The 21,735-nt window shown below is 40.2% G+C and overlaps 1 protein-coding gene across 1 annotated transcript; it reads right to left on the minus strand.

Annotated features, from left to right (window-relative positions):
* Positions 1-13,330: 13,330 nt before the first annotated feature.
* Positions 13,331-18,553, minus strand: C2H3orf80 (chromosome 2 C3orf80 homolog). The gene is made up of 2 exons (XM_059391649.1): positions 16,285-18,553; positions 13,331-16,158 (listed from the first exon to the last, which is right to left on the minus strand). The coding sequence occupies exon 1, from the start codon at positions 17,343-17,345 to the stop codon at positions 16,599-16,601; it is 747 nt and encodes a 248-aa protein (XP_059247632.1). The 5' UTR covers positions 17,346-18,553; the 3' UTR covers positions 13,331-16,158; positions 16,285-16,598.
* Positions 18,554-21,735: the final 3,182 nt, after the last annotated feature.

The raw sequence follows: 21,735 nt of genomic DNA on the forward strand, positions 1-21,735 counted from the left end.
TGTATGTATAGGAAAGAATATAGTGTACTTAGGGTTTGGTACCACCTGCAGTTTCAGGTAAACATTGGGGATCTCAATGCATATCTCCCTGTGGACAAAGAGGGCTACTGTTTTTCTCTGCCCACTGTTGGGCATGATGGGCTGTAGAGTGTGTTCCTTGGTCTGAAGAAATGTGACTCAGTGGTCCAGCTCAGTGCAATACCTTCTACTCCGGTTCTTCCATAGTACTCTGAACCTTTGCCTCTACCACCGGGTAAGCAAAGCTCAGCCCAGAGTCAGTGTCCATTTCTGTCAGGACCCACTTGTAGTCCCCAGTGCTCCAGGCATCAGTCGGACTTGCCGCTGTGCACAACGACTCCCTGCCGAGCAACCCTCCCATAGCCATCTGCAGTCCCTAAATCTCTCTTGTTGGCAGACAACAGTTCCTGTTGGCATTTTGTGCCTCCACAGATGCAAAAGGAATATGTCTAGAGTCAACCCCTCTTGCATTGTTTCAGTCCACTCACTTGATTCACCCAGTGGCTACCTCAAGTGGCACACCTGGGTGTCTGCTCACCATTTGTAAACATCTTCTGATGCTGGAAGAGGGTTCTTCTGATGGGCATTGACATGGCCTGTTTGAATGCACCACCCTTCAGATTTCCACAGTGATTTCCATATGGCCATGCCCTGGAAGAGCACCCGGTTCGTAGTCCAGTCTTCCACTGCCCATCTACCGCACCGTATGGCCAAGCCATTCCAGTGCCTGTGAGTAGGTCAAAATCCAGACATATGGGTAAACAGCGTGCAGTGCAGCTCACTGAGCCAATTTGTTTTTACCTTTTGTGATCTGAGTGGTGGCCTTCCAAACCCAGTGTCTTGTGTTCCTGTTGGAACTGCCATCCATAAGCCAAGCAGCTGTTTGTTGGTCTGTTGAGAGCTGTTAACAGGCTCTGTGCGAGTGATGGTAGAATCCTGCAGGTCCTCACATGGTTCCAGAGTCAATCCTGGGGCAGACAGGCTACCTGCTCATGAACATGTTGTGGAACTCTGTGTGTTGCCCTGATGGCATGTTCCTGCTCAGACCATTTCTGTTCTATCACAGAATCTCCTGGGTGCTGCCTTCCTCTTAGAGCATTTCTCTGACATCACCCAAGATATCCTTATTTTATGTTTTTCAGTCAGAGGCAATTTCAATTAGTGTCTGGTAGCAAGCTAGTCATTGCTCCTCCAAATGGAAATTGTCTTGTCCAGAGTTCCAGTAGCTGTCACTGGGAGGTGCTCCCACACTTTTGTCACAAGCCCCAGTCTGCACTCCACATGAGGCTCTTGCGCAGAGGATCTGTCCCTACCAGCACTCTAGCCTCTGTTCTATATTGCAAGGGCCTGAGCAATCTTACTCATTCCCATTTAACATGTCTAATGACTATGACTTGAAGGAAGGATTTACATGACTTCTGTTTTACAAGGCTAGGTTTATGTTCCCCGGTCAGACACAATATCCATTACCAAAATTCATTCTGATAAGAGTCATAACCACCTCACATAAAGATTGTTGAGATAGATCAATTTTTGTCCAGACTGTTACCTTAATCCCATCACCTCTTGGATTCCTCTGCCCTCTCCTCTCCATTATTCTTCCAGCATATCAATGTGTTTAACAGCTAGGAAAGTTCTCCCAGTCTCAGTGTCCCAAGTTTTGTTGTAGTTGTTGTGTACTCTTGATAAAATCACTGGCCTTGTCATTCATCTCTAGCCTTTGTCTTCTCCCTGGAGGCCAAGTGGCTTAGGAGTGTAGCCCTCTAATCACCTTGCTGCTTTTTCTAGTAACTAGCACCCACCCTGGAGCTACTAAGGGCTCCTAGAGTCACTTTATTAGTATAAGGTACTCCCCTCTCTCAAGAAATTCCAAGGGCTTTGGAAGTTCTGTGCCAAAAACCAGGGACAAAGACCAGAGATATTTTTTATTATATCACAATATCACTTTGACAGTCATAATGTATATTTATGTCCTTTTGTCTTACACTTGAAAAAATATAGAAACATCTTGGTTGGTTTAAACTAATAATTTCATACATTTTAGGGGATTTGATCTAATTTGGTGCTTTTTAAATGTACATATAAATATTTTTATGTATTTCATAACCATCAAATAAGGAAGATTGTTCATACAGAATGCCTGGGGTCTGGCCCCATTACAGATAAGTGAGATTTTGGGGGGCATGATGATCCCTCCAAAAATGCTTTGGCACAAAGACTGTGGTACATGGAACATTAAGTTATAATAACTGGAATATTGTGGTACATGGAACATTAAGTTATAATAACTGGAATATGAAACATAAGTTATAATAAAATTAAGAAAACATAAGCAAGTTTTAAAGCAAATGTATTTTAGAAAGTGGTTTACTATAGCAAACGGTTACCATGAGTATCAATGGAAGAATATCTTCAAATATCTGTCATTTTTTACTTAGAGAAAATATATTCATTTCTGAAAACATATGGTACATAAATCCTGTTTAAATAAATACCTCAAACATATTTTTCTTGTCAATTCTTATACTGAAAAAAATCAGAATTTACAAGGTACAGAATATTAAAAGGTAATATCCATAATAAAAATATATGGGTATATGGATTTGTTGATCTGCAGGTAGAACTGTGGCAAAATCACTTGTCAGATTTCTTTAAACACAGAAGCCAAAGAGAAGGTGATGAAGCAACCCTTTTTTTTTTTTTTAAAGAAACCCATCTTTACCTTCCCCTTGCCCACAGCCTGTATATTATCAGTATGTCCTGCTCAGTGGGCCAAAAAAAAGGTATAAGATTTTTGCAAACTTATATTGCCTGTAACAAAGTCATTTTCTCATTTTGCCTTCTTTCCTCTAAAGCTACTCTGTTGCCACAACTTGGCCTGAGCTGCTGGACATCACTCTCTGACCATTTTACGCTAACCAAACACTGTATAATTTTTAAAATGTAGTGATTTCTAACATGGATGATTTCAAAATAATTTAGAGCAATTCAACTTTTCAGAGGCTTCTAGATGTTCTAGATGATCAAAAACTGCTCTTTTATTTTAATAACTTCTACTGTAAAGTAACATTCATATTAAATTGTTTAATTGGAGAAACACTTTAATAGTTCTATGGAAATAAGGCAAATATAAAGTAGCTGTAAGCTTAGCTCCCATGTTTTAGCTAGCTAGAGTCCGCAGGGCCAGCTGCAGCTACAAAAACTAACCCCAGATCCTGCCTTGTTATTAAAAGGATTTTGAATTCTGAAAAAAGTAAAGTAAAATAAAAAATAAAATAGGGTGTAATGGGGTGGTGTCACTGAGAAGGTACAATTTGAGGAAACACTTCAAGGAAGTAATGCTCAATTTAAAGTTCTGCCAAATAACATATAGGAAAACTATCAAATAAAATTCCTATTCTGTGAGCTTATGTAACCCTTCTTTAACATAATTTAAAACATGCTAATCTATAAAAGTCTAATCTATAAAATCTATGAAAATTCTGCATGGTTTTGACATAAATAGTACCCAATCATATATAACATGGCTTATCTGTGAATAGAATTTATTTACATGGTCATAATAATGTAAACACTGAATATTTGTCTAACCAAATTATAATTATTTAGGTTCATAATGCCATATCTGAAACCCTTGGGCCAAATATGTTTCAGAATTCAAATTTGTGAGATGCATGGGTGGCTTAGTTGGTTAAGCATCTGCCTTTGGCTCAGGTCATGATCCCATGGTCCTAGGATCAAGTGCTGCACCGGGTTCCTTGCTCAGTGGGGAGCCTGCTTCTCCCTCTGCCTGCTGCTCCCCCAGCTTGTGCTCTCTCTTTCTCTCTCTGACAAGTAAATAATATCTTTAAAAAAATTCACATTTGTTTAAGAAACACAATGGATGTTCAAAATTTCTTGTAATACAACAAATAGATAATTACAGAACATCCCTAGAAGGGTCTTACCTGTCACTCCCTAATCAAACGTATCAGTATTTCTGCAGCTCACACATAATAATATTTCTGCAGCTCAATATGAATATTTATATTAAGCAATAAAAATTAGAAGTAGTTTCTCATCCGTTTTGCTGCCAAATGAGTTCAGGTTGGGTGAATTATGAAACAATGTTTTGGAACTGGGGCTATGGGATTGTGGGTTTATTTTGGAGGAATTGAGTACATATATTGCAGAGGGATAGATGGAAGAGTTAAAAAAATTTTTTTTATCTTCATTTTTTTCATAGTGGAAAGCAATAAATAATGCCAAAAAAATCAGGAAATAATAGACATGCTATTTAGTGATGTGGCAATAAACAGGAAGAGGGCCAGCTAAAAGAGCTGGAAGTGGCTGCTTCTAGTAAGAGAGAGGGGCACTGAGAAGGAGCTTAGTCCTGCTGTTTTTTATAGCAGATCTCATAGAACTATTTGTCTACTTAAATCTGTGCATATATAACTTTGACAAAAACAGAAATGGACTCTTAAGAGGAAGTATGCTAACCCCGTATCTGACAAGGGACTTGCACCAGAATACCTAAAAAACTATCAAATCTGAATGTAAAAAACAAATGATTCAATTAGAAAATGGGCAAAAGATATGAACAGACATTTTACCAAAGAGGATATACCGATGGCAAATAATGCACATGAAAAGGTGTTCAACATCTTAGTCATTAGGGAAATGCAAACTGCAACTTCAGCAATCAGAATGGCTAAAATAAAAACTGGTGATATCATGAAATGATGGTAAGGATATTGAGAAACTAGATCACTCATATATTGCCGGTAGGAACATAAAATGTTCCAGCCACTAACAGAAGGAGTATGGCAGTGTCTTGCAGACTAACCATGCACATACCACATAACCCAGCAATTACAGTCTTAGGCATTTATCCCAGAGAATTGAAAACTTATGTTCATGCAAAAAGCTGGTACACAAATGTTCATAGTAGCTCAATTCATAATAGCTAAGAGCTGAAAACAATGCAGAGAAGATGTTTTGGTGGGTGAATGGTTTAACAAATTGTGGTACATCCATATCATGAAATACTATTCAATAGTTAAAACTATTGCTATACACAACAACTTGGGTAGATCTCTAGGGGATTATGCCAACCAATCTCAAAAGTTTATTTACTGTACAATTCCATTTGTATGATGTTCTTAAAATAACAAAATATGGAGATGGAAAACAAATTAGTGAATGTCAGCAGTTAAGGATTAACTGGAGGGTGTGCCTGTGATTATAAGGCTATAATGGGTGGCATGAGGAGCCCTATAAAATGGAATGATGCTTTGTCTTGATTGTGGTGGTGGTTACATGAAGTTAAACATGTGATAAGATTGCACAGAAACAGAAACCTTCGGTGCAAAATAATATTATATATATTTACTATGAATACATCTCTATGAAGTAAAAATATACAGAGAGTATTTTGGAAGGATATTCACCACACAGTGGTTAAAGCTCAAGTTGAAGAAGTAGGCAGGGATTGAGGGTGGTTGTGTTAGCAGGGGTTTTGTTGTAACGTTTTCTTTTTTAAAAGAAGTACTTGCTATTACCTGGGTAACTAAAAATTTAATCAAAAAAGGACTGGAAGATCTATACATTTGTTGGAATATCTCAGTGTAGTGGCATAAACTATGGGTTTTAAAACAGGATTTTCTTGTATGCGTCTGTGCGCATTTATTTGTAATAGGATTTTATTACTTTTTTTTTCATTTAAGGACATTATATCATGGACGTTTTCCCATATTAATAGATTTCTTAGCACATCATTTTAAAAGCTGCAGAACTGGGGTGCCTGGGTAATGCACGCATTCGAGGGTGAGACTCTTGGTTGTGGCTCAGGTCTGATCTCAGGGTCATGAGATGGAGCCCACATCGGGCTCCACACTCAGTGTGGAGTCTGCTTGAGTTTTTCTCTCACTCTTCCTCTGCCTCTCCCCACTGTGCTGTCTCCGTTTCTCGCTGGCTACAGAATGTCTCTTTGTATGATGGAGCAGAATTTATTTAATCAGTGTCCTACTATTGGATAATTAGGGAGTGTTCAATACTTCACCATTAGCAGTGCTTCAAAGGTTATCTCTTGCAATCAGATCTTTGCACAGGACCTTGATTGATTATTTCCATGGAATAGATTCTCTGTGGGGGAACTGCTGAAACAAGGCTAGATATATTTTAAGGCTTTTGATAAGTACTAAAGGGCTGCTTTGGATGGATTCTGGAATTCAGGGCCTCCTCAAAGCTCAATGTAGAAAACTCCTTCAGGGCCTCAAAGTCAGACTTGATCCTTCCTTTTTCACCTCATATATAGATATAGATTGTACGCTGTGCGAGGCTGTGAGAGTTTTACCCACTGATGTACTACGTCTAGACTCCTTTTCAGAAGAAGAAATTGAGGCGCGAAGAAGTTAACAATTCAGCTGAAATCACAGCCCCTAATAAGCAGTGGATCTGAGGTCAAGAGCCTCAACAACCTGGTCCACTGCTGCTTCGGATTTTTAAAATTGATGGCATATAATTGACATATAATGCTGTATTTGTCTCAGGTATACAACGTGATGATTTGGTATTTGTATATATTGTGAAATGATCACCACAATAGGTCTAGTTAACATCCCCTTTTCTTTATGGCTGAATAATATTCCATCTTATATTTATACACACCCCAATTTCCTTATCGATTCATCTGTTGTTTCTGTGTCTTGGCTATTATAAATAATGCTATAATGAACATAGAAGGGCAGATATTTTTTCAAGATAATAATATCATTTCTTTTGGATAAATACCCTCTAGTGGAATTCCTTGATCTTATGAGAGTTCTGCTTTTAATTTTTTGAGTAGACGCCATACTGTTTTTCACAGTGACTGCACTGATTTATATTCCCATCAGTGCACAAAGGTTCCCTTTTCTCCATATCCTTACCAACTCTTGTTATTTCTTGTCATTCTGATAAATGCTATTATAACAGGTATAAGGTCATATCTCATTGTGGTTTTGATTTGCATTTCCCTCATGATGAGCAACCTTGGGCACCTTTTCATGTACCTGTTGGCTATTTGTAAGCCTTCTTTGGAAAAATGTCTGTTCAGGTCCTCTGCCCATTCTTAAAATAGGTTTTGTCTTGTTTTTGGTTTTTCTTTCTATTGACTAGTAGTTCTTTTTACATTTTGGATAGTAACTCCTTAGCAGATATATTATTTGCCAATATTTTTTCCCATTCCATAGGCTGCCTTTTCATTTTGTTGATGGCTTTCTTTCCTATACAGAAAGAAGCTTTTTAGTTTAGTTTAGTTTAGTTTGATGTAGTCTTACTTGCAGATTTTTGCTTTTGTTGACTTAGCTTTTGATGTCAAATCTAAAAAATCATTGCCTAAACCTATTTCTAGGTGCATAACTCCTCTATGTTTTCTCCCAAGAGTTTTACGGTTTCAGGTCTTATATTCAAATCTTTAATCCATTTGAGTTATATTTGTGTATGGTCTAAGACAGTGGTCCGGTTTCATTCTTTTGCATGTAGCATGTGTTCAGTTTTCCCAGGACCCTTTACTGAAGAGGCTGCCCTTTCTCCATTGCCCATTTTGGCTCCTTTGTCATAAATTAATTGACCATATATGTGTGGCTTTATTTCTGGGCTCTCTATTCTGTTGCACTGACCTGTGTGTCTGTTTTTATGTCAATACCATGCTGTTTTGATTATTATAGCTTTATAATACAGTTTGAAACCAGGAAGTGTGATACCTCCAGCTTTGTTCTTCTTTCTCAAGATTCCTTCTGCTATTTAAGTCTTTTTGTGATTCCATATAAATTTTAGGATTTTTTTGTCTATTTCTGTAAAAAATGACATTGAAATTTTATAGGGATTGCATTGAATCACTGTTTTGGATAAAATTAACACTTTAACAGTACCAGTTCTTCTAATCCATGAGCACAGAATACCATTTCGCTTATTTGTGTCTTTGTTAGTTTCTTTCATCCAAGTCTTATAGTTTTCATTGTAAAGATCTTTCACTTCTTTGGTTAGATTTATTCCTATTTTTTTATGCAATTATGAGATTGTCTTAATTTCTCTTTCTGATAGTTGATTATTAGTGTATATAATTTTTGTATATTGATTTTGTTTCCTTCAACATTATTGTTTATTAGATCTAACAGCTTTTTTTTTTTTTTTTGGTAGAGTCTTTAGGGTTGCTGTGTGTGTTTAAATATAATTTTTGTAATTTAAAAAAGCAAGAAAATTGCTTTTAAAACACTTGAGGGAAATAACATTCATGGTAAAATACTAGAGAGTTATATAGTCATCCATTCCTCTAGAATATAACCTATTTGGGGATTGGACCAAAGCATTAGGAGTTGAGAGTTACTGTACTATATTATTTAGACTTATTGAAAAACTGTATTGAGCTATAATATTATACCTATAGTGAGTAATGAGGATCTAATGTTTATAAGCCTTATGGAACATAATTAATATAAAAATGGTTGAAAGTTATTCTTGACATTACAGTGTCTTTTTTTTTTCTTTCTGTAATCTCTATGCACAATGTGAACTCACAACACACAAAATCAAGAGTCACATGTTCTGAGCAGCTAGGTGCCCCTATAGTGTCTTCCTTATGAGAAGTCAGAGGAGAAACTTCTGCCAAATGTCAGTTCCAGAAAGATCTGTACTTCTCTCAAGCACCTGGTCTGGTCTTTACTTACAAACACTGAATCCTTTAATTGAACTTTTTCTTTGTATTTCCTGCCAAAAAGCTCAGAATCAAGGTATAACCTTATTTTTGCAGCTTTGCCTTTCTCCAATGCCTTTATTCCTTCATTTACTTTTGGAGGATCTTGTTTTGTGTGTTCTTTTTGCAAATGACCTCAAGTATGTTTTTTGGTGGGTAGCTGAATGAATAGCGCATGGATGAGTGGATGGACAGATGGAAAGATGTATTTACAGTTTGATTTTTTTTTTTTTACCTTTAAGTTCTACCTTTTGGAGCTCTGTAAAGAAAGATTAATTCCACTTCTGTAAGTTTGCCTTTTAAATATTTCATGACAGTTATATTCCCTTGGCTTTCTCTTCTTCAAATTAAAAACTAGAATTGTCTATGTGAATTCTTTTCTTTTTAAAAAATTTTTCTTTAAAGATTTTATTTATTTGTCAGAGAGAGAGAGAGATTGAGCGTTGCACAAGCAGGCGGAGGCAGAGAGAGAAGCAGGCTCCCTGCTGAACAAGGAGCTGGATGGGAGACTCGATCCCAAGACCCTGGGATCGTGACCTGAGATGAAGGCAGCGGCTTAACCCACTGAGCCACCCAGGCATCCTTATATAAATACTTTTCTATCAGACTCCGTTCTGTCATACCTGAGGTGGGTTTCAATGTCCCATCGGGCCATCCATTTGCTCTCATTGACCTGCTCTTCTCCACCTGTCCTTTTATCCCCCTCAGAAACGTGGACCCTCCTCTACACTTACAGCCCTCATGTCCACTCTCCAGGACCTACTTCCAAGACCACTGTTTCCACTTTGTCCTTGCCCACAGCTTCTCTGTGGATGAAGTCTCAAGATTCAGTATCCCAATCTCCTACTCCACTGGCCTAGCTTTCTAGTGTTTCTTACCTATCTCCCACTGCCCTGCTCCTTGAAATCAAGCTCTCCACACTCTCAACCCTTCCTATATGAGTTAGTCTGCCACTCCTGGTCCTTCCTTGCCTGCCCAAGCCCCATTTCTTTTTTCCTACACAGGCTTTCACCCACCGTGTAGTTGAGGCTTTCACCTCAACGAAAACCAGTTGACAATTTTTTAAGTAAAGTTAATATGAGACCTATAACATACCTTATTGTGACACCCAGCTGAAGTAGGTACTCTCCCCATTTTGCAGAAGAGAAAATAGCCTTAAGAGAAATTAAGCAACTGGCTATGGCGGTCATATAACTAGTAAATCCAGTGTCTACACATTCACTGGGTAGTCTAAATCATGTTATTCCATATAAAGTCTTAACAAACACTCATATTCTACCACAAGAATATAAATAGAATCTTAATCTGGGAAGCTCTTTTGTTCTTGTTTACATATTAGCTGGCACTAAGGATTTAGTGATAATGTTAGACTCTACAGTTCTTGTTTTTTATGCTGCGCATACAAAAAACAATCTGGCTTTTTTTTTTAAGATATTGGACAAGATTTATGAGCTATTTTAAAGAAATGTTTTTCAATTTTTCAATTTAACAAAATCAGACTAGGAAGGAGGCACACTTGGTATTGAAGGACTTGGCTGAATGAAATGCAAAAAATAATATCTCTGTTGTATTCGTTGACCATTTCAGGTTTTATCCATAAAACTTTTCTGCCATTTCCACAGTAAAGATTTCTGGCCTAGATTCTATTATTTTTTAAATAATAGTTCCTTTAAACAGCAAATGACAAATAATAGCTACCTTATTTCACTTGTGAAAAAACAAAAAGTAATTCTAACGAGATGCTGTGCAGCTCGAGCCACAGCTCCAATGGTAAGATATTCTGTGAGGTTAAATTAATTGCATAGTGAAAGTTTAGTGGTTCAGAGTAACAGCTCCGGAGTCTAATAGGCTGAATCTACTTCCTGGATCTTCTGCTTATCACCCATGTGACTTTGGGCACACTACTCTGCCTCTCTGTCTGCACTTTTCTCCTCTGTAAAATGGGGTTAATAATCCTTGTTATTAACCTCTGGGGGCACCTGGGTGACTTAGTCGGTTGAGCATCTGACTCTTGATTTTGGCTCTGGTCATGATTTCAGGGTCATTATATCACACTCCAGGTCGGGCTCTGCACTGAGTGGAACCTGCTTAAGATTCTCTCTCTTCTTCTGCCCCTCCCTTCACTTGTGCTCACACTCAATAAAGAAAATCTTAAAAAAAAACAAAACAAACAAACCCTTAGTTCCTCCTGTTATGAATTTTAAATGACATAATATATGTAAGATGCCTAGCCCAGTGCCTGGCATATGTAAGCATTCAACAAATTACAGTTATCATTGTTATAATTATCTTGGTAGCAAGTGAAGAGTGCTACCACCCACAGCAAATGACAAGCTTATGTCTAAAAATGTGCACATTTATATTTTACTCTTTGGAAAAATGGCTACAATATAAGCTGCTACCAAATTTTAAATCAGAGCTAGAAATGCTAGAAATGATATTTAAGTTATCAAAGTAAATTTTGAGAACTCACACACAGTACTATAAGTTTCAGGAATTAACTTGTAGATTAAAATTAGGTGTCTACAGAAAGCTTTGGAGCACCCCAAAACAGAATCTGGAACCTGTAGAAACTCTTGGGCTCCTCAAGAGAGTGCTGCAAACACCTGAAGAAAAGGCAGAACTTGTGGAAGACCTGACAGGTATCAGGGAGCTCCCACAAACAAACACCAAAAGAAACAGGAACAAATAAATGGCAATTAGTTCCTCAGAAAGCTTAGGAGTGTGCCAAAGCACAAGCCAGACTCAGTAAAAACTAAGAATTCTGACAGGAATGCTGAGGGCACCTAAAATAAAACCAGAACCCATGGAAGACCTGGCAGCCATCAGAGAGCTCCTACAAACCCAAAGGAACAAACCAGTGATGGTAAGGTCCACGGAAAGCTTAGGAACGCTTGAAAGCAGACCCAGAACCAATAGAAATTCTAACAGGCATCATCAGGAGGCTGCTGAAGACACTCAAGATAAAACCAGAGCCCTCCGAAGACCTGGCGGGTATCAAAGAATTCAGGGAAACACCAGCAGAACCAGAGAAATACATAAATGGTTGTGATGTCCACAAAAAGCTTAGAACAGTCCAAAGCACAAACCCGAATGATGAGGAAATCTAAGAATATTCAGGGTACAGCTGGAGAAGAACGAGGAAAGCGCAGACTCGGTGGAAGATCTGAAGGCATCAGAGAGCATCTAAAAACACCAAAGCCAAGCAGCTACAACCAGAGAGCAAAAGCAACAAGAACCCCTCATCTCCCAAGCGGAAATGTGGAAAAGGTGAAACCTCACTCCAGGTGTCAAGAGACTGCCAAGGGCCTTAGGAAAACTACACAGTAAATGGTGGACCCCAGAATATAAGACAATCAAGAAGAAGCTTGGATTTCTCCCAGAGAGAAATGTGAATCCACTGAACTGACAACACTCAGGAAAATGCTGAAAACTTCTGTGGGAAACTTTGTGGGAAACTTCTGTGTGAACCCAGAAAAGACCCAACAGGCATCAACGGTCAAAACTCCTAAAGAAAAGAACCAAGTAGAAGACTTGACAGGTGTCAAAAACCTGCAAAACAGAGTTAGTCAAAGAACAAGATACACCCTAAAAAAAACAAAAAAGTTTCAAGAATCTGAACATTTGCTAGTCCAAGAAATAGTATGCAGAGATGAATGGAAGAAATAGGAACTTAATTTTCAAGCAGAGCTGAGTCAGCATTGTCCCTCTATCACGGATACAGGTGTAGAACCAATATAGAACTCAGGAGTCTCATTGCTTCTAGCAACAGAAAAATTTTCAAATAAAGTAAAATGGAAAGAATACTGTGCAGAGCTTCTAAGAGAAAAACTCAGAGAAGAGGAAGAACTCAGAGAAGAGGAAGAAGTAAGTTTGTATAAATCAGAGAAAAGAGCAACTTGGAGTTCTAGATGTATTTTAGTGAAAACAAGTACTGAAAATTCAAAGCAAAGTAACAACATACAAAGAAAGAAAAATTAGAACTGGGAGAGATCAAGATAATGAAGGTGCTTGGTTAAGAAGTTGAAGAGGAAAAAAGTGATAAACTTTAGTCAGATGGCATAAATGTCCAGCATTGTAAAATTTTTGTTGTAAAATTAAAAGTGAATTCTGTAAGTAAAAAACAATAAATAAAATTAGGTTCTATATGTATTTAAATATAATCAAAGTATTGGTTTTATTTGACATTTGATTATTTTATAGGGAAATTTTTTTTTAAAAGAAGACATTCTTTCCATCTCTATGGAAGAAAGGATGTTTTAATTCCTTACAATTAGCTGGTTGCTGATTCATTCTTTGTTGATAAAATACCTTCCCTTAGCCTACTATCTTTTCCCAATGGATGAAAGGTGAATGAAAAAGTAAATTGCAAACTAGTGATACAACCTTGCCAAATATTCTATTACTGACTGGTTGTCTGCAAGGTAGAGTTTTGGAGAGATGATTAATGCTGGGATACTCAAAATAAAACAACTTGTCATTGTTTCTTTCACTCTGGAAATCCAAATTAATTATGTTCATGACATTTTTACAGAAATCAGTGCAGAACATTGTTTAAATCTGAACACCATATTCATGTTTATAACATAATAAGTTCCAGCTGCGAACTCTTTCCTTTATTAATTCCACTTTAGAGAAACTGTATACATAAAGTACAACATTGAGGTACTTAGCATATTGCCTTTTAAACTGTTGGAGGCCATTTCCTTAATATTCCCTTCAGCCTCTACAGTTCAGTCTTGTTTTCCTTTTATAGCACACCTGATGCCCTTTGGCATAATTGCTAAAGCTGTCTTCATGGTTGAATTAATGGCCTCTTGAAACTATTATTCTATTTCAAGAAGACATTTCCCCCTTGTTTATGATATTGAACACCAACAACAAATTGCTTTTAAGCAACAGATTTCACGTGTGTGTGTATACATATATAATTAAATAATACACATAACTGAAAATTTTAAAGTCATGCTTTTAAGCAACTGATTTTATATATACATAAATATGTGCATATATATATACATATATATCTGTGCCCTCACCTATATAAAAAAATGTTGAAAACAAGTAAAATCACATCACAAATTATTTTGAGTTGAGAGAATAACTTTTCTACATTAATGCTTTCTACATTACTGTTTTTTACTAGTTCTAGGTAATAAATAACTGCCAGGTGAAATCTATAAAATTGTTACACCTAGATACTGCCCTTAGTGCTTTAAAAATGTTTCTATCCAGGCATTCAAGCACTGTGAATACACAGGTTCTGTGTGTTTTAACAGGGTATGGTGTGTGTGTGTGTGTGTTTGTAACCATGAAACATGTTCATTTGTCACTAAAAAATTAGTTTTTAAGAACTCCTCTTCCCCAAAATTGTGCTTGGTAAACAATGAAGTGCAAGAGAAAAACCAGAGTCAAACTCATTTTTATTAACTGAGAGATGTGCATAAAAGCTTGTGTGCTGTGTAAGAAGAAAACAAGTGTTAAATTTGTGGTGACTTTAAAATTCAGTGGAACCTCACTGCATGACTAGTATTACATTATAGACATTCTGAATTTTAGGGGGAGAAATGTTCCATAGTTGATACAAGGGAAATACACTTGATTCGTATTATAAATGTTTTTACAAGATTAGCTCCAAATGCTAATAACAGCAACATGTAGGATATACTACATATACTGGTACTTGAATGTTCACGTTGCTGTTTTGGATCTGGGTGAATTGTAAGATGTATCTAAAACATACCCTTAAAGGACAAATAATTTAAAAGATTATGGTAACTTTCCTGTTTGAATGGAGGGTGATATTGATAGCCACATGTAACTAAAATTTACAGTGTTTGAATAACATTAATGTGCAGTTACTCAATATGATGTGATTTCATTAAATCTTGTCCCATTCTCAATTTAAACAAATTGTCTCAACTCCTTATTGTTTTGCCAAACACAGCTTAAAATTGCTTTTAAGTATGAAAGAGACCCATATCATATTTTATTACATTGCCATATAGTCACACATCTGATACAGTTTGCACAGAGAAAGATTTTAATGTTTTTCTGTATTTTAATAATACTTCAAATGATTTTAATGACAGGATCATTAGCTTTTAGCAGCTTAGAGTAAACCATTCTCTTCTGTTACAATTCAGACTTCTTAGAACTGTCAGACTTTTTCTATTAGCATTTAAAACTTTAAGTCATTTTCTCAAATTAATTTCACAAATCACTTCTCAAATTAATCAAATCAGTTTCCTCTAATACAATCTCAGGATTGTCAACCTTTTTTCAATCATAAGAACAATGTTTCTAGATACATATATATGTAAGGTTCACACATATAAAATCTTAATATAACACTCATCCTTCTCCAAGCAGAGAAACATTTGTTTTCCTTTTCCTTTCATAAACTATAGTAATTATATGGTATACAATATGTATATATGTACATAGACTGTGCATATGTACATTATACATAATGCATTTTAATATTTTATATTACCATTTGCTTAAAGGACATTTCATAGAATGGTAGAGCTGATACAATGACATTCAGTTTTTTCTTAGGATATGTTGACTAAATCCTTCTGTAGTACATTACTTGCACAATTATGGCTTTAAAGAGAAGTCACAAGTTCTTATGTTTTGTGTCATGTTGTGGAAGGTACTTCAAAATAAAGGGAAAAGCATATGACATCATGCTTCATGCCATGGTATGACATATTATGCATCAATCATTTCTACATACAACTATGTGGTGAGTGATACAATTAAGACCTAGACTACACAATCTATGCTTATTACAAAATGTTGTATATTATGCCACAGTACTAAAAATAAAATATATTCTTCTCAAATAGTGAAAATAAGATATCCTTCATGTGTTTTAGGTCACATCTGTTTTCTTCTTTGACCATGCCTCTTTTTTCCCCCATTGTAAATGAAATCATGTCCAATATTTTGTTAAACAATGACAGACAATTCCCAGACCATTAAGGGGAAGAGGGCCATAAAGAAGAAAAGACGTTTATCTTGTCATTAATTGCACAAGTACACTCCTGATACGTTCAATACATGGCAAAAATACAAAAATAAAAGACAAATAAATAAAAATATCTTCTCAGTTATTGAGAAATCAGAAGTCCAACTGTACCTTATTAAGAATACGATCTTCGATACACCTAATTCCTGTGTGTCTTCAATAGGTACAGCACCTAACTGGATATCACGGGTATCCCTCCCCGTATTGTGAGCCGTCAGCGGTGACTATGCTTGGCCAGGAAGATACCAAGGGGGGGATTTTGGGTTCTCCGCAAGGGAGGGAGGGATTCAATCATACCTAGACGCTGCTCTCCCCGACCGCGCGCAGCAGTCTCCAGTCGCCGCTCGCCCCTACGGCTCCTCGCCCTCCGCCCATCTTGGGAGACCGTGACCTGTCCAGGCGAGAGGCAGAGGTATGGAACTGCGTCCCTTTCCCCGCATCCCCAAAGGTGACAGCCTTTCTCCCGACGCACTAAAGGGCTCACGTGTTCTCTTTGATTCGGAAAGCAGGCACTTACGAGTGAACACAGGTCTGAGGAGAGGCTGAGGGCGGGGACGTCCTTCGAAGTTGCGCTCCAGCCTCGTCCGCTTCTGTCGCCCCCGCCGTGCGAGCCTAACGTTTCCTTGAACCGAATGAAACGTAGGGAAACTTAAGATACCGGGGCAAGCGGGAGTGGGGGTGACTCCAACCCAGGCGACAGGCGATTCGGCCCGGGTGCCAGGCGGGGTCTGAGGCAGTCGGCGGTGGCAGCGGCCACCTCGGTCGTCGCGTCCCACCCGCAGCCCCCCTAGCCCCGTTCGGTCCGCGCGGTCCTCGAGCGGCCACAGACGCTCAGATGAGCGGGAAGCGGCCCTCGCCGCCGTCGGACTCCCCGGCGCCGCCGCCTCGCGGGCGGCCAAGCACCGACACGGGCAGCACGACCTCCCCGGGGCTGAGCTGCTGCAGCCGCATGGACTCCTCGTAGGTGGGCAGGTACTTGACCTCCTCGTAGCTGGGCAGCTGCAGGAAGACCGGCGAGACTACGCGAAGCTCGTGCTCCGAGGCGCAGGAGGGGGCCGAGCGCCCGCCGCCTCCCCGGCCTCGGCCCCCGCCGCCACTGTCCAGCAGCGAGTCCTGAGAGCCGGCGGCCGCCTCGTCGCGCAGTAGCGCGGGCGAGTCGTCGTCGTCGTCGGGCGGCCCCGCGGCCCCCGGCGGCCCTGCGCCCCCCGGCGGTCCGGGCCGTGCCTGCCCTGGCCGCGCCTGGCCTCGCGGGTACCTGCGTGGGCTGGGGCAGATGATGCGCTGCAGGAAGTAGCCGATGGCGAAGAGCACTAGCAGGATAAGCAGCCCAGAGAGCTTGCGGACGAACCAGCCCACGTTGTCTAGGAAGGCGTGCAGCGGCAGCTTGCAGCAGCGCACCGCTGTGGCGTTGGCCGCGTCGCAGCAGCGCTCCCGCTCGCCACACGCCAGCTCCGCGCAGCCCCCGCCGCCCCGCGAGGGCGCCACCAGCGCCAGCGCCAGCAGTAGCAGCAGCGGCAGCAGCGGCGGCGGTGCCGGCGCCACCGACAGGCCCTCCGCTGTGACCCCGGGTCCCCACATGGCCGGCGCAGACCGTCGCTAATGTCCGGGGAGGGGGTTGGGGGGATCCGTCTGTCCGCGTGTCCGTCGGCCCCTCCCCGGGCGCTGCGCTGGGTCCCGCGCGCCGCCTCTCGCGCCTCCGCTACCTGCGGCCGGAGCAGTCCTCACTTGGCCACGCTTGGGCGGAAGGAGGAGCCCGAGGCGCGCCCAGGCTGCGGGAGGCGGCCGCTTCTCGCAGCGGGAGCGGCCTCCTGAGTTTCTGACCTTAACCCCGCGCGCCCAGCCGCCCCGGCCCGCCTCAGGGCTCTCGGAGCCGCCCAAGATGGCAGAGGCAGCCTGTCCGTGACTGCCGTGGGCATTTTCGCCCCGCCGGCCGCACTCTTCCAAGCCCCCCTTGCCACCCTCCGGGGCTGGAAGGGTTAACGCTCCGCTCTGAGCCCGGGAGCCCCCTGATCTCGATTAATTCAGCCGTCGCGCTCTTCCCCGCCGCTCGGGCGGGGGGCTCTTGCTGGCGTAGGTGTCTCAGTTTTAAGTGATTGGATTTCCCCAGGAATGTTATTTAAATTGACTTGCGACTGGGATTCGCTTACCATCTTTCTTGTGATCTTTCTGATTAAAAATGGATGATGGCCACTAATGGCTAGCGCAGCCCCGCAGCCGTCCCAGAGCTTGGGGGATGGGGACCGCCGGATGGTTCCGGGCAGATGTTTGGGGCTGAGAAGTTGGAACTCCAGGAGACCTCCAGAACAGATAGAGAACTCCCCAGAGAGACTCAAGTCGAGGCACCAACACAAGTATCCCCGGGGAGGCAGGGGAGCCCTCTGGCAAGGTGACTCTAGTTGACCAAGGAGAGGACAGGGGGCCCCTATTTCCCCAGCGGCTCATCCTATAAGACCCCACTGCACCCGAGGCACAAAACAGGGATTTGGGTTTTGGGGTAGAAAGAGGCCTCTTCTCCAGCCTGAAAACACATCTGTGAAATGTCGAAGGGGAGTTGTAAGTGGTTGGCACTGTTCCTGAGCATTGATCTGCATAGAAAGGGTCTTTCTCAAGGTTATTCTTCTTTGCAAAGTTTGTCTTTAAAGGGAGTCTGTGGGCGCCTGGGTGGCTCAGTGGGTTGGAGCCTCTGCCTTGGGCTCAGGTCATGATCCCAGGTTTCTGGGATCTAGCCCATCATCATCATCATCATCATCATCATCATCATCATCGGGCTTTCTGCTCAGCAGGAAGCCTGCTTCCTCCTCTCTCTTTGCTGCTTCTCTGCCTACTTGTGATCTCTGTCTGTGAAATAAATAAATAAAATCTTTAAAAAATAAAAAAAATAAAGGGAGTCTGTGCTCTCTCAGCACAGGGCACTGAGTATGGGTCTGGGTCCTGGAAGTCACTACTTCTTGGGGATGGCCCTGAGGGCACTTTGGGAGGGAAGGCAGTTAACCCGGTTTCAGACTCACAGTCTGCTGTGGGGTGGCCTTCAGCCGCCCCTTGGAGCCACACCATGGAGAAGCCAGGAGCTTGTGCTTTTATGAAAGAAGACTGAAACAGTTATCTTTTTAGGATTAGGATTTATTCATTCCTTCACCCCTTAACCAATAGGACCCCTATAGAGAAATCAAGCAGGAAACTCCATAGTCATTGAGAGAAAAAAGTAAAAGCAAAGGAAAAGTGTAAAGAAAAGCAGGGTTCAAATGTAGGCCAGATAAAAGCAGACTTCTCTCAGAGTAAGTGACGCTGTATCTCCCTAATAGCCTTATGGACCAAGGTTAAGGGTGGTGGTTTGATTTAAACAGGCCATTGCCCTGTCTAAATGAAAGCATTTAAAATATTTCCGCTCCTGGGAACACTTTACTTTGCCTCATACTCCAAAACAATCCTTTCTCCCTCTGGAGAATCTTGGAAGTGTTGCTCAGACAAGTTACTTCATGTGAAACTTGGTTGGTCCTTCTTTCTAAGCTCTCCTGAAGCTACAACATTTCTTCGTGCCATGGTCTATTTCTCTGTAGAGAGACCTTAAACCAATTTTGTAAAGATTGATTATCAAGGGGTTTCAAATTGAAGTCAGATAAAGGAGTGGAAATGATTCATTTTTAAACAATGAACACTGCATTATTCTTTTACTCACTCATTCTTTTGTCAAATTTACATCAAACATCTTCTATAATCAAAGAACTCTGTTAGATATTCACCATTATGGGGAGAAAAAAAAAGAGATTCTTCCCCTAGCATGGAATAAACTGAGGTCTGCACTCCCAGCTGCTGCCACTAAACGGAGTAAAGAAGAGACTCATCCAAGGGCAACAAGTGGCAGTTTTCTCTTTGGTCCTGATTCACTCTTACTTTCCCAAAGAAAAAATGAATTAACAAATTTCAAACAATCTTGAGGATGAAGGCAATTCATAGTTTGAGATGGGCTTCGATCATGAAGCTGAAGAAAATATCGAGACCTCTTTGGGTTTTTTATTATCCGATCTCTTAGGATTTCTGCTAGTAGTAGTAGGAGCAATGCAAAAATAAAGGAGGAATGGCATGGCTGGTGATACACAGGTGAAAGTGCGGGGCACCAGGGTGGTTCAGTCAGTTAAGCAGCTGCCTTCTGCTCAGGTCATGATCCCAGTGTCCTGGGACTGAGCCCAGCATCAGGCTCCTTGCTCAGCAGGAAACCTGCTTCTCCCTGCTTCTCCCTCTCCGTCTGCCACTCTCACTGCTTGTACTCTCTTTCTTTCTCTGTCAAATAAATAAACTCTTAAATAAAAAAAGTAGGTGAAAGCACCTTGCTTATTGTTATTTTGAAATTAAACAAACAGCATTGAATTGTTTAATTTCTGTCTGCCTTTAAGGTGTTAGGATTCGTTTGCATAATATTAGAACAGTAGAAGAACAACATAGATCTTACATAAAATAAGACAGTGTCAGAGTTACTTATATGAAAACAAAGAAAAGGATGAGGTCTGCAAAATGAGTATGAAATGGATTTTTATTTGATTTTTTTCTTTCCAAATTGATAGCCTCAAAGTATCATCCATTAAAGACCCTCTACAGAAACTGGCACCTCTGGTTTTTTCTTCTCTAACCTCTCAGTCTCACTTAATTCATTTTTATTTGTAATATAATTTATAGTGTTTAACCTTTCGAAGGAAAGAAAAGAAACACTATAGCTTTAAAAGCTCCAGAAAAGACCTGATCTTTATTACTCAGCATCCTTATTCTTTATACTTTTTTAACACACAAATGAATGGAGTAGACTTCAGCTCACAGAAAGTCATAAATTCAACTTAGTGAGGAAGTTAGAACATAATTACATGTTCCATAGAATAATTGAAAGATAAAGGAAGATGACAATGTAAAAATGGAAAAGAAACCTCATTTTGTTGAAAATTGGCACTAAATTGTGTGTAAGTAAGTGTGTGCAAGAGATAAAAACAGATGGAAGGGGAATGGAGACTGTCTTTTATCCAAAAAACGTGGTGTCTTGGAGTATAGCTTGATAGACATTAAGAATATTAATTGCAGGGTGCCTGGGTGGCTCAGTCAGTTAAGCATCTGCCTTCCACTAGGGTCATGATCTCAGGAACCTAGGATTGAGCCCCATGTGGGGCTCCCTGCTCAGCAGGAAGCCTGCTTGTTTCTCTCTCTCCCTTTGCCTCTCCCTGCGCACCCCCCCAACCTTGAGCTCTCTCTCAAATAAATAAATAAGATCTTTTTAAAAAAGAATATTAATTGCTTTATCTTGCCATAATGCTTGAATAATTTTTTGAAAAATTTACCTTCCTCATTTATTTACACTCATATGAATAAATGCCAAATTAGCCACACTTTTTCACTTTTCAAAACAGAAGAAAGTAAACAGAATGCAAGAAAATTGGCTGCTGTTTTATTTATGCTTCTCGGAGCCATCCTGATAACTTGAGTGAAACTGGGTGGCCTTATCATTCAACTTTTTGTTCTATCACATGACACCTGGTCCGGAAGGGAATTTTTCTCTGAGCTCCACTGATTGTGAGTTGTACCTTCAAGCCTGTGAAACAATAGTTCTGCACTTTCCACATCCCTTTCTCAAAATGTGTAAACATGGGCATTTGGGACCTTGTAAACCATCCAGTCTGTAGGAGCTCTTTATTAAGGGTGTGTAGGCTATTCCCTTACTACTAACTTGTTATTAAAATTGATTTATTAACCTTCTCATTTTATGGTTTCCCTCCCTGAGCTACAATAAATTAAGGGTTTTTTTTTGTAAATAGCATATATTTACATAAATGTGTCTATATAGAAATAATTTGTGATCTGAAGTAATCGACTTTGAAGTTCTTTTCAGATCGTATTTCTTTCATCACTTATTTAATAAATACTTAATGAGGACTCACTTTTGAGCTAGGGGATACTATATTCTGTTTGGGGGATTCTATAAAAATCAAAC

This window comes from Mustela nigripes, chromosome 2 (assembly GCF_022355385.1).
Source record: "Mustela nigripes isolate SB6536 chromosome 2, MUSNIG.SB6536, whole genome shotgun sequence".
Lineage (NCBI taxonomy): Eukaryota > Metazoa > Chordata > Mammalia > Carnivora > Mustelidae > Mustela > Mustela nigripes.